The sequence below is a fragment of the Rhea pennata genome, chromosome 1 (genome assembly GCF_028389875.1).
Source record: "Rhea pennata isolate bPtePen1 chromosome 1, bPtePen1.pri, whole genome shotgun sequence".
NCBI classification, from domain to species: Eukaryota; Metazoa; Chordata; class Aves; order Rheiformes; family Rheidae; genus Rhea; species Rhea pennata.
Window position 1 is genome coordinate 55366286 of NC_084663.1, and position 13312 is coordinate 55379597.

Consider the following 13312-nt stretch of genomic DNA (forward strand, 5'->3'; position numbering starts at 1 on the left):
GCCGATGACATCATTCCTGCTTTCCGATTGGCTGCCCGCCCCGTCAGGCACCCCGCGCCCGGCCCGCCCCGCGCCCGTTCGCCCCGCCTCAGCTCCGTTAGCTTCCCAAGGCGCTCGAGGCCTATTGGCGGTCCCCGGTGACACTCATCTTCCCGTCTCCACGCCGATTGGAGAAGCCCGACGCGTGTCGCCGAGCGAGGGACCTGCGGGGCGGGCGCTTCCGCGGTTGCTGAGGCGCCGGTCGGCGGTGGCGAGGCCGGGTCGGCTGCTTGGGGGAAGCGCGTTCTCGGCGGGCGGCGGCTCCGCTGGGCGAGGGCGGCGGCGCGAGATGGAGCCGTGACCGGGTGAGTACGGAGCGCCCGCTCGGCCGGCAGCCGTGCTGCGACCTCCGCCGGGGAAAGGTGCGTGTGCGTGTGGCGGAGGGGCGCGCCCGGGGGACCCGCCCCGGCGCGGGGACGTTGGGTCTCGCGCCGCCGCCCGGAGCTCTCCTCAGCGGCGGCCGTTAGTGCGGGGGGGAGGGAGGAGCACGCGCCCCCTCCCCCACCCTCTCCAACGGTCGCCGCGGGGCGAGGCGAGGCGAGGCGAGGCGGGTGCCCGGCGCGGCTGGACAGCTCCGCGGTGCGGGGCCCCTGCCCGCCCGGAGCAGCCGCCCCTCAGCGCGGCGGGGCCGCTTTCACCCCCGCAGAGGTCCCCGCGCCTGCTTCCCTTTCTGCCCCGCTCCGGGCTCTCCTTGCCTTCTCCCCCGGACAGGGGCTCGGCGCACCGTTGCCCCTCTTTCTTCTTGTTACAGGCTCCTGGCTTTTGGTAAGTCGGATGTTGTTTTCTTCAGGTTTCCTTTTACAGTTTTACAGGCATGGCAGTGGTGGCAGTAGTTTAATAGGGTTTGTGCAGCAGCAGTAGTCTCCTGCCATTCCTACGGCTCTGTGCGCACACCAGACTGTATCGCACAGGGTTAATTTTATCACTGAAAAGATGCTTGCCTGTGCTATGATGAGATGTGTATTTAGGATAACTCAGACATCTATTTGACCTGGATGTCTCTCTAGTCCAGTGGGACCTCGTTCCCTGTGGCAGTAAAAACCTGTATGAGAGAGCAGCATATCTTCATGTATCCTGCCGATCACAGATGAAGACTGTGAGCATTTGTCTTATGTGTAAGTGGAAATATTTACAAGCGTTGCAAAATGTATTTGTTAGCAAAATATTCTTCAGAGACCGTTGTGACTGCATTTGTGTACCCTAACTATATTGCATCGTGCAAACTTTGCGTTAAACGCAATCCTGCCCTGATTTTGTTTTACAAGATGAATCTTAATGGGCTTTCAGGTTTGCTGCTCTTTACAGCACTTCCTTTTGGTATCATATTTGTGTAGACAGTGTTAGGGCCACACTTATCAACTGCGTTTTAAATCACTCTAAACAGAAAATGTATTGTCAAGACTTTAAAAATGCTTGTTTAAGTCTGCAGTTTCTTTACTGGATCATGGTAATCAAAATACACTTTAATTTTTTGGTAGGAATTGAAGACAGTGCTCTGAATGTTTGGAAAAGATAAACTGTGGCTATTCTGGGCTGAGAGGGTCTATCTCAACATTTCAGCATGGAGATTGGGAAAAATCAATATGCAATTCTGTCTTTATTTTAAGCTTGCATTTGACATTCTGGGTTAGTTAGCCTTGCTGTAGCTGACTTATGGAAAGTGTAATTTTCTAAGTGTAATTCTGAAAGTTGATTTTAGTTTCAGGTAACTGTACAAATGAGTTTCAGCACTTGTTTTATGTGCAAGCAGCAAGATATACTTTGAAACATTGGTAAGGGAAACAGATTTTTGTAAAAACACTGTTATAATCCATACTGTAGAAGTGCTATAAGTATGATGCCTTCGGGGCTTCGAGTAGGAAAGAACCCATTCCAAAAATACTTCAGTATTATTGAGTGAGAAATGAGAAGGAGACCCATTTATTTAATCACAGCAGCAAATGGGAATGAGTGATCTAATTGTTGTGATTAAATACAATCTAATAATAGATTTAAAAATAAGTGTATGATCTGAAGCTGACTGTAAATTCCTTTTTCTGTTCTCTAGACTCCTGCTTTCTGCTGAAAGGAGAAAGAGGCTCGCAATAGAAAGTAAATACCATAAGTTTTCCACAAGTGGGAGAATTTACTCCTCAGTCACTATGTAGTAACTTACTGAGTCCTTTCAGCCCATGTTCATGTATAATGTAGATGCCAAATAGGATTTCACAAAGAGTGAAATATTGTTAGTTATTGCTTATTGAGCGTCATATTTTTATGTACAAAATATAAGTAGCACTGTGTTTCCTGTTTCCAACAGTTACAGAAGTAGCATTCATTTTGATTTAGCTAAGGCCAGCCACCGTATCATCATGTAGGAAATAAGCAACACTTTTGAAAACAAAATGAAGAATCTTAGGGCAACAAGCAGATTGTTAAGTACAGCGCAAAGAAAGGGAGTATGGAAGATGTTTTGACATGGGGCTAGATGGATATGGCAGTTGTCCAAAAGTACTGTTTCAAAGAATGTTATATTTTCCTGCCTTTGAATATAAAATAATAGGAAAGTCTTGGAGAGGAGTGCTTGCTTGTGACTGTTTTTATAGCTTGCTTCTGCTGGTATGGTAAAGCAGAGGCATTTTGCACAAACTCATTTATACTTGAACATCCAGGGGGAATTACACATTCAGGCAATTGGAATACACCTAAACATTTTTTTTGTTTGTTTGTTTGTTTGTTTGTTTGTTTTTAATCAAACAAAACCCTCACCCCCAAACCCTAGATTTTCTTCATTGTTGAGCCATGAAGACTTTTTTTGTGGTATTTGGGGGGGTAAGGGCAGGAGGATCAGAACAAACTTGAAAGGTTTGGATGACAGAGCAGAAAGCTGATAAATTCTTAGGACATATGTCAACCTCAAAACCTTGTCAAGAGAAATTGTTTGCTCATTTGGAATGAGTGAGTTGTCTTAATATATGTGATGCATCTCCATATATACTTTTTACCTAAGAAGCAGAATTTATAGTAATTCCAAGAGTCTTCCGTCTTTATTTTGTGTACTCAGCTGTACTTCCTGTATTCCAGATGATGCAATCTGACTGTCTCAGTATCTTTTTCATTCTGACAGCTCAGTATTACGCTTAAGATCATTTTTGAAGAGTACAGTTAATTTCTTCTGCGTAAGAACAGGTAACAGTAAATCTTTAAAGGAAGTGTGTTGTGCAACTATAATAAGAATTTTATCAAAGATGTCCTGAGGGTCATTGTCTTTTCCTGAGAAACTGTTGAAGAGGAAGCAGAAAAAGCAACTGTTCAGCAGTTTGAAACCATCAAAAACCTACTCTGGGAAAGACAAATCTAATTATTTCCTGCTGGACACACTGCTGCACTGAGACTGAAAACAGAGGATGTGGTTACACAGACATTTATTTTAGTTGTGGGGCTGTCTTAAACAGCTTATTCCCATTATTCCCATCTGCTTCTCTCCCCCCCACACACACTTCATGTGCTCTCACTTCAGTAGTAATAATATGTCTGCATACTGAATCAGATAAGAAAACTGACTTTTAATCTATGTATGCTCTATTCCTCTCCCCCTCATCCCCCAAAATAAAAAGGAGGAGGAGGGTAGAAGGAATGCTTAGCTAAAGTGGAGGGATTGGAGAGCAGAAGCTGATTAGTAAGTTCTGCAGCTAAAAGTAACGATTTTGGAGCCATAGCATAAAACTGGTCCTGTTCATCTCTCATAAACATGTTTCAAATAGCAGATGAAATGGATGAGTCTGTGTCAGTTCAGAAACTCTAACTTTTGTCAAATATTCTGTTTGGAGCTTAAGGGAGATGTGTGTGGTTAATATGTATATTTTACCTTTACTCCTTTGAGTACTTTATGGAGGGCAAACACTGTTAAGTGGCTTCTTCAAGGGAAATGAATGGCATTGGAGTGAAGACAGTTTACATTTTCAGGCTTAGGTATGTCATAGTGGTTAGTCAATATGTTCAGATTTTTAATGCAGGTTGTTCTTGTGGAGGGCAAATGGTGCATGCAGCTTATACAGGGACTTTCTGTAAATTAGATACTATGTTTTCAGACATTAATGATGACAGGAACAGTAGCTCATTTTCTTTGATCCTTCTCTGTTTTTGGCTTGAGACACTTATTCTCCAGGCAGATAAATTTGAGGGTTTGTCCCTGAGCAAGGTACTGTAATTATTTAAATTTGACTTTTTTTATATTTCAGATAACTGAAGAAACGAGTTAAATCTGTGCAGTGCTCCTTTCCTCCTTCCCCCCCAATTTTCTTGTGTGTGAGTGCAGCATCATTATTCCTATGTGAAGAAATATTTGATTTAGGCACATAGCCACATTCTTAATTGTTAAGAGATATTATCAATGTGAGATTCAACACACTTTTTAAAACTTGAAAGCTAAAGCTTAGGAGAGCTTTTAATTTAAGGCTGGTTTTGACCTTAACTGTATGCCATCCATCCAGCCTTCTTTGCTCTCCTACCACAAATCTGCATCTTGACTACTTCTACTTTCCTGTCTTAATTAACTCGTGCTCCCTATTTCAGCTTGTTTTGGCCCTACTGATCCAGAAAAGCAGAGTTGGTGATGCACAGCAAAATAAGCTTGTAGCTGCAGCTGCATGCATCAACAAGTTATTTGTAAACAGCTGATCAAAGGGGGCTGCTTCTGTGAAAGTTCTAATTCACTCAAGTAAAATTATTCCCCTTGAGCATGCTCAGGAACTACTACCATTATCATCTCTGCTTGCCATGGGTGTATATTGAAATGTTTATATTCTGCAATACAGGAGCCTCTGGTGTAAAGCTGTGCAGAAAACCACCTGTTTTCCCATCTTCCAGTGAGGCAAATAAATGTGCTGACTTCATATCTTCACAGTACCTTAATATTTAGGGGAACAGGAGACTAATATGTCTAGTCTTGTGAAATTAATTTTGTTTGGGAACAGGAGTCTACCTAACAGACTGTTACAACCTCAAACTGATGCTTACTGTAATATATGGCAATTACCACTAGTTCTAGCCATGCTAGGGAGGAGGTGTGTGTACTGTTGTTCCTTGAGTTCTGTGTCTTCTGTGGTTTAGTAGAGACACTTAGGGTGTGTCTTCACAATTGATCCATGCAGTTGATACTCTATTTATCCTTATTCAAATGAGATCTTCTCCTACATGCAGTCATAACCATGTTATGATGAACTTATTTTTTCTGCAGTTGTTTATATGTGTGAAGGTACAGCTCAGTTAAGATGAGACAGGATTCACTTTCTATTAATTACACAGAAACTTTTCCTCTTTCAGGAGGAAGGTGTTGGAGAAGCATTGAAGGGCTCTTCCTAAATGATATTTTTTAAATTTTTTTCTCCTTTCCTTCGCTTTTGTAATAAAATAGGAAGTTTCTTTACAGAGTGTGATTAGTCTGTATTTTAATCTCTACTGCACTGTGCAAGATAGACATGGTTTATGATGTTTTTAAACTTGCATGAAAGGCTTTTCTGACTGATTGGTAGGACTAAGTTGATGTTAGACCTCGTTTAACAATGTCTCTAAATTCTCTCTTATGCCTCCTATCTTGCATGTTTTCCAGGAACAAATCATGTTGAATTTAAATCTTTTAAAAGCCTGCATTTGAGAGGTGGTATAATTGTTAGAAAGATAGGTATGAAATCTGCATTACTACGTTCAGATCAGACTCATGAGTTATGTTGGTGAATTTCTGTGTTGCTCAGATGCTTTCAAACTCCCAAGTCACCAGTGAAGGCAATAATCCATTGTAATCACAGGAATAGCAGCCATTTGGCTTGAACATGTAAACAGTGACATATAAACATTTCCATTGGATGGAGAAGTTTATCAGCAAGATGAGACTTCTGCATTTCTTAGAGATGACACTATTTTTTTTTTCTTCAGAAAATCTAGGACAGTAGAATTCTGCCTGTCATGGCTGTATAGTCAGAGAAAAAAGGAGGATTGAAGGAATGTTTTGATTGTACTATAAACAAAGAGTAATAAAAGCAGTTTAACCATGGCATTTTGCCAGAAAATACTTCAGTTATCAGACTAATCTTTGCTCACTGGCTGCAGTATAGAAGAAGCAATAAAGAGGTGATCTTTTGTTAGAACTGTAAGGATGTTTTAGTAAGTTTTTGTAAAGTTTGGCTTGATACGGGGAATTAAATTTATAAGGTGACATATGTCTCTGTTCTGTTGTTCGTTCTTCAAGTTGGATTGAAATTCCATGGGATGATTAAATAAGGGTAACAATAGAAATACATTTTACCTGAAACATCTCTTATTTATTTGGCACACCTGTTAGATAAAAAGTTGGTGACTGCCTGTGGCAAGCCAGTTTGTATCTGACTTGAAGTTGAGATGACTAAAACAGTAAATCATACAGTGCAATACTTTAACCACCCGCTAAGGTTGAGCAGGAACTTTCTTGACCAACAGAACTGAAAGTTTTAATGCTGACCTTTTATTGGCTCTTTCAGAGAATTTTGAAGAAAATTTTAGTTCCTAGTGGAGAAAGAAAGACAGATGTATGCTGTCTTGGAGGATGTTCTGTGTGGGAGAGCAGTACACCTGAGAAGGCTAATGGAAGTGCTGGAAACTTAGGAGGAATAAATAAATTGAGACAAGGAAGTTATTTCAATAATTTATCCTATTTTCTGAGTATGTGTGTGTTTGTGGATGTATATGTGTATAGAGAGGCACATATATGTGTGTGTTCACACATACACACACACACATACTTACTTTTTTTCAGAAAACAGTGCTAAGTTTTTGCAAATGTTCCAAAAACCACTGAATGTATATGTATTTTTTTTTTAATCCTCTTACGTACCGTAAGAGGTAAGACTTTAAGGTCCCCCATATTGGACCAGGTCAAGTGTCCTTCCAGCCTGGCATTGGCCAGTTGTTAATATCAGATACCTTAGAAAGGATGTAGAACAGGGAATGTACAAAATTGTTCTTCCACTGACTCACCCTCCCAGTTGATAAGGAATAGCTTGGTTTGATCTGCAGACCTGGAATATTCAGCAGTCCAAAGATTTCAGCAAAAAAAATACTGAAGATCTTGAGACATATGAGGACTCTTGACTGGTTGTGGGGTCTAACCTCACCAGAAGAGTAGCAGGTGGCCTGTGCCAAGTGATGGAACAGGCAGATCAAGAAAAGGCTCTGTATTAGAGCCATCTTGACTCAAATGAAATTCCGGAGAATGTGGATCTTACGTGCTGGAAATGAAGTGCAGGAGCGTGATGATCATCCAGCTTTATCAGTGCTGTTGCAACCTTAAATCAGAAGGGAATATGCAATAAACCAAGATTACTGGAAATTAGATACTGGGGAGCAGAATGTGTTGTTAGCGTCTCTAAACTTTCATGTATGAAAAGCAGTTTTAGGAGCATCTGTGTATCATTAAAGGGTGATCAAAAATCACCCAAACCAAAAAACACCATTTTTTTTTCTGGAGTAAAGATTTAATATACTGATAACTTTCATTCATTTATTTGTGTTAAAAAAAAAAAAAAAAAAAAAAAAAAAAAAAAAAAAAAAAAAGCAGACATTCCGTAACTAAATTTTGATATTATGAACTTAATGTTGTCAGAACACTCCGGTGAAACTATTTTATCAAGTTATTATGTTGTAAGGTATTTTGTTTGTTGGATTGTAATATCAGACTCCTATAGTGGTCAGTTGTCTACTGTTTCTGTGAAAGATTTTTCCTTGGCTTCTTGAGAACCAAGGCATTTTTGCCCTTGCATTTCTTAGGAAATCTAAGATCCATAATTCTATGAAAATCACCGGGTAATTTTATACTTGTTTTTGTATATTTTTCATCGTTATTGTGTCTTAATTACAATTGCATCAGTTTGGCCTTTTTTTTAAAAAAAAAAATCTTGTCTGTTGTGGTGGGTTCCCACTTTAAATTAATCACTTACTTAAGTGGTTGTAAGTATTTCTAAATATTGACTTGCTACATTAATGCTGATGTGTCCTTTGTCCATTTGGCCTGAAGTTTGTAATTGGGGAGGTGCCTGGTCTCTTTTGTTTTCTCTCACTGACAGAATATCCTATCATCTCAACTGTGGTCCTTTGCTTCTGTAGAGTAGTACTGGTGTCTAGCAAGCCTGAAAGTTTGAAAAGCTAAGAGGAGAAAATGGAATAAAAACTTCGTGGCAAAGCCTTCATATGATAATTCATTATTTTTTAATGGGGCTAAACGATTAGGTGAAAGTGCAGCAACTGCAAATCAACTTCACACCTTTTTTTATTGCTGTTTAAGAGAATGGTTTTCCAGGAGCTCTGAAGTAACTATTCTTCAGTTAGCTATTGCCCCTACATGTATATTAAAACTGTATTGCTAGATAGAAGTGGTTGTATTACTTTAACCTGCTTTTAAGAAAGATATTCCCTCCTCCACAGAAATGAAATACTTGTTGCAGTCTTGGCAAATCTCTGCAATGTACTTTGTTACCTTTCCTTGTTTTTGTTTGGATGGATAACATGGTGTATAAACTAGTCATAACAGTCTCCAGTTTTTACCATCCCATGTTTAAGAATGGTTTCAGTACAAGGACGGGAAGATTGAGTGTATTCGCTGATGAATGTAAAAATGGCTTAGTAAATCTCAAACAACGCATTCTTCAGAACTAACAAACCAACAGTGCTAGAATAAAATTTCCACCCTGGAAGTAGCATGAGTATGTGTATACTAGTGTGGCAGTTCTAGATTGTATTTCAGTCCAACTTTTGTTCTGTATGCCACATTAATTAATATAAGAAAAGCACACTAGATGTAGGACTTATCCCCACTATTAACGGGCTATATTATTTGAAGATCTCTGAGTATTTGTGTCCTGTTTTCCCTTTCAGTGATTGGAGAGAGCTGCTGGCATGGAAGTGAGCTGGATTTGTCCGTGGGAACTCTGAGTAAGGTATGTATTGTGTTCTCTTTGCTACCTTTAATCTGTACCTTTTGTTTTTATGTACTGAATGAAAAATTACTGTAGTCTTGCAACCACTAAACATGAGGGTCAGTAGTCTGTTGAAGATAAATATCTTAAATTTGTACTAGCATCAAGTATGACAACTGTCCAGCACTGACAAGCCAAGTGGACCCATGTATACTACTTTAGAGTATAAATATACTCTTGTACTCCTTTTTCTGCTGCCTAGCAGTTAGTCACAAACTTGTCATGAGTTAGCTTGTTGATTGGCAAACTTTTTCAGTATTTTGCCAGCACTTGTCTTTTTGTAGTGATGCTTGATTAGCAAGACTATCCAAGTGTATAAAGATAGAAAATAGTATCTATACAGTATAACTGTACTGTATTACCAAACTGTAACTGAGGGTACCATGATACAGTAGTGCCCAAAAGAGTGGATGATACATTTGGACATTATTCAGTCTGAATCTTATAGTAAATAATAGAAAATACTGTAGTGTAGTTCTAGCACCTGAACAGAAGTCTTATTTTAGATGTCCTGCATGCACTGGCTCTTAGTATTGTTGCTTCAAAGAAAGAAAATGTTGGTCTGTTTTTCCCTAGTAGAAGTTGAATCCTTTGAATTGGCAAAGAACAGTAGCAGCAATACTGATTCTTCCTCACACGTTCTTTACTCATGTATGCTAAATTTACATACTGGGGAGCACCTCTTCAGTACTTAATGTTTCTTTTCAATAAACTGGTTATCTTAGGACAGGAATGTTGATACCTGCTTTTCTAGGAATCACTGAAGACACTTCTGATCTATTTTTCAGTGGTAGGGAAATCCGAAGGTGTAAAGTCAGCTCTCATCTCACAGTGGAGAAAGGGAACAGAAGATCTGGTAACTCAGTCTCAGTTGATGGACTTCTTACTTAAATGAATGTCATGTCAGGTAGCTACATTAGGAGATGCCAGTGAATTTAAAGAAATTTGTGTTCCACATCTAGTGTTCATTAATGGCGAGGAGAGGGAAAGGCAGTTCAGATTGTTCTAACTTCTGTAGATGTAATCTTACACTGTCATGACTAAGGTATGTGACAGGGATCAGAAAACTTCTTGCAGTCTCTGAATCAGGGTTTAGTTTCACACTATACCTACATGGGGTAACTGAAAGCTGTCACTTTTCAGTTGGCCCTACTCCTTCTGCTTTTTTGTTGTTTTTTTTTTAATCAGATCTAATGATATTATGGTTGTAGGGTTCAGATTGTTAACATCATGAAAAGCAATTATTTTTCTTGGAGTAGCTTTCCTTTGGGCCAGCAAGCTGAATTGACTTGTGATGTGGCTGAAGAGTCGTTAGCTCTGAAAGAGAGAAGGTGAGAATTTCAGATTGAGGTGAGGGTATAGAACTACTCTCTCGATCATGGCCCAGGACCATGCTGAATTAAGTAAAGTGTAAAACTGTCCTCTTAGATGCACAAATAGGTTGTCAAAAACAGTGCCAGAATTTTAAATTCTGCATTTTTGTCTTCCTTTTTGTGCTGCGTGAGGGTTTGTGCAGTAAAACCATTCAGGGAGCTGAACTGGCTGAAATTTAATTACTTTTGCTTCACTGATTCATTTTTTTTCTCCGTTATTTTTATTTTTATATTTATTTTATTTTATTAGCTAGATTAGCTCCCTGAGCTAGCTCACCTTGCAGTTTTATGAATGCCAATGCCAGCACAAGAAAAGGGACTGAAATGCATGGCAGGAACAAGAAGCTCACAGCATCTGGACTTGGATTAACCTAAGTCAGTAAAAAGAGAAGTAAAAATGGAAGGGGTGTATGTATGCATATCGTGGGAAGTTCCAGAAAATCTAGACTGTAGTTCTGGAGTTAGTGGTTAGCATTTCTTTGCCTCAGGGGCCATGGTGGATGATGAACCACAATAAATCCATTCTTCCTTGCCCAAGTCACCACTCTTATACCCTGGATGCTCCAGCTCTTGTCCCAGAGTTCATATCTTCTGGGTTTAAAACTACTGGGCTATGGGTAAAGAAGTGTTAGTTTGAGTTTCCTCTTGTGTAATGCCTCTCTCTTACCAATCTGCCCAAAATCCACACTCAAAATGAGCTTGCTTAGTCCTTCTGAGCCCCTCAGTTTTCCTGGTGTGAATTCCCAAGTCAGAGCTCACTGCTGGCTGCAGATCTTCAGCATTCCCTTTTCTAGTTTGTTGGAGCTTTCCTGCTTCTGCTGGTTGCTGGTACATGTTGCTACATGCCTTTGCTGCTGGCTGAATCAATTGATTTACCTGCTTGTCCCTTTGCAGGGTTGGGGGGGATGCCTTGCCGCCTTCTTGAAAGAAATCTTGAAAAATGTACCAGTCAGCAATTGCAAGGAAAGCAGATGGTGAAAAACAAGCATAGAGAGCAGTCTTGTTCTGAACACACCATAGTTTGTGCATTTCTCTGGCAGCAGTGTTGTCTTAAACAGCTTGCTCCCCTATGCTACTCCCTCTGTTTTACTGGCATAGCTCTTTGTGTGGCCATGGTGAGCCACTCTGGGGAACAGAGCCTCCTGGAAAGAAGAGGGTGTTTTTGCTAGATTATTTTCATCTGGTCCAGTACATGGTGTCTCCGTAAGATTTATGCTAGTTTCACGATGAGGAAGGTATGAGAGGGAGAATGTGTGGCAGAGTGCTTAAGTTTGCACTTCTGCTGGAAGTTTAAGTGTGCTCTTTGACATCATAGTTAAGTTGAACTTTCAGTGAGCTGCGGTTGCAAAGGCTGGTATCACCTCCACACAGTTGTGTGTTTCTGCTTCCCCTTGGCATCAGAGCTACTCTTCTGCTGATTTAGCTGACCCAACTCACTCTGTGTGCACAATCATTAGATTAGACAAAGGGGAAACAGCAGGAATCCATAGAAGGCTGTATTCCACTTCTAGCTATGAAGATGATCTATATCATGACCCAGGCCTAGTATATACCAGTCTATCCCTTGACCCAGGAGCTAAACATGGCCTTCTTTTTGTTCTTTGCTGTTGAGTTTCAGGTTGCTATGGAACTTCAGTGGAAATTGTTATTTATTCAGTAGCTGTTACCTTTAGTCTCACAAACTAGGCCAAAATTAGGTGCCTATAAACTACTTCACCAGTTTAAGGCTCTTTACTGAAATTAGAAGGATATCTTACTCATTCACACTTGGACTTATTTAAGAACTTAAATTGATGGAGTCCATTCTTTTTGAGCAAGGATTGTTTATTATAAATCTCACTGTGATTCTTAACACTAGTTTTGGTATTATCTGTTCTTATGTGTACCCAGAGTTCCGTGAGCTTGAAAGCCAAAAGGTTCCTCCAAATCCATATTTAATCATGATAAGTACTTTTCTAAAAAGTATGCTTGGAATGCCAGACTACATTTCTCAGCCTACTATTTGTGGTTTTAAGAAGTGGATATTTAATAATGATTTTTGAGACCTCTTGAAGACTTTTTATCATTGTTGAATGGAGTAAAATGAATGCTGTTTTCTTATGAAGGAAATAGCTTACAGAAAGAGAAGTATGGTTGTTCATGAGCAGTCTTTAAAACCACGTGGAAGGCTGTGTTTGTCTGCAGTGACTTACCAACAGCATAATGCTATTGATTTCTTTTCACTAGACATGTTCTTTGCATCTTTTTCCCCATAAGCCTCAACATCTCTAGACAGCTGTTTATGCCGTTTGTCTGATAAGATTTATTGCTATTTTCTTGCTGGCCCCAGCATGTCTTTTTGCATATTGTACTGACAGATTTGCTAGAGGCAGGAGTGGAGAGACTTCTGGTGATGATTTGAAGACGGCCTCTCTTACTGTAAGGTTACTGGCACAGCATACATTCAGATTCTTTGACTTATAGGAAGCTGTACCTATGTACTTACTGGCATCTTTATTGCATGTGTTGTAACCTTGTTTTTTTAATAGAAGCCTTGGAGGATAGTGTCTTATTATCACTATAAGACACACAGACATCTTCAAATCACTGTTTCTAATCCAGAGTGAGTTTTGTTACTTTTTGACTGTTACTGCCTTTTCCTTTCTGTCACCTCCAATTACTGTGACAGTGAAGGAAGTTGATAACCATTTCACTTTTTCAGAAAACAAATACATATGTTAGTATGTATATTAAAATCAAATCTTATCTAAGAAGATCTCTCAATAATGGTCAGAGTAATTTGGCTTCTTAGCTTAAGGTGGTTCCTCAAAAACAAGCTGATAGACAATTGAATAAAATCTTTGATGCTTGTGTTGTTGCGTGTTGTATTGTATGTATTTTGTGGACAGTGTCTTCAGTTTTTAATCTCAAATGATT

The 13312-nt window shown here is 39.9% G+C and overlaps 1 protein-coding gene across 6 annotated transcripts in view; it reads left to right on the forward strand.

Annotated features, from left to right (window-relative positions):
- The first annotated feature begins 224 nt into the window (after positions 1 to 224).
- The window catches only part of MRTFA (myocardin related transcription factor A), a 96287-nt gene continuing 83199 nt past the window's right edge, over positions 225 to 13312 (forward strand). For 5 of the 6 annotated variants that reach the window (XM_062587488.1, XM_062587506.1, XM_062587522.1 and 2 more), the window contains exons 1-3: positions 225 to 344; positions 1047 to 1154; positions 8923 to 8984. In XM_062587488.1, coding sequence (XP_062443472.1) covers positions 1127 to 1154; positions 8923 to 8984 — 90 coding nt within the window. In that variant the 5' untranslated portion in view covers positions 225 to 344; positions 1047 to 1126. Of the gene's footprint in view, positions 345 to 1046; positions 1155 to 2086; positions 2131 to 8922; positions 8985 to 13312 lie in introns of those variants that run through there. The other variant, XM_062587497.1, reaches the window with a different exon arrangement.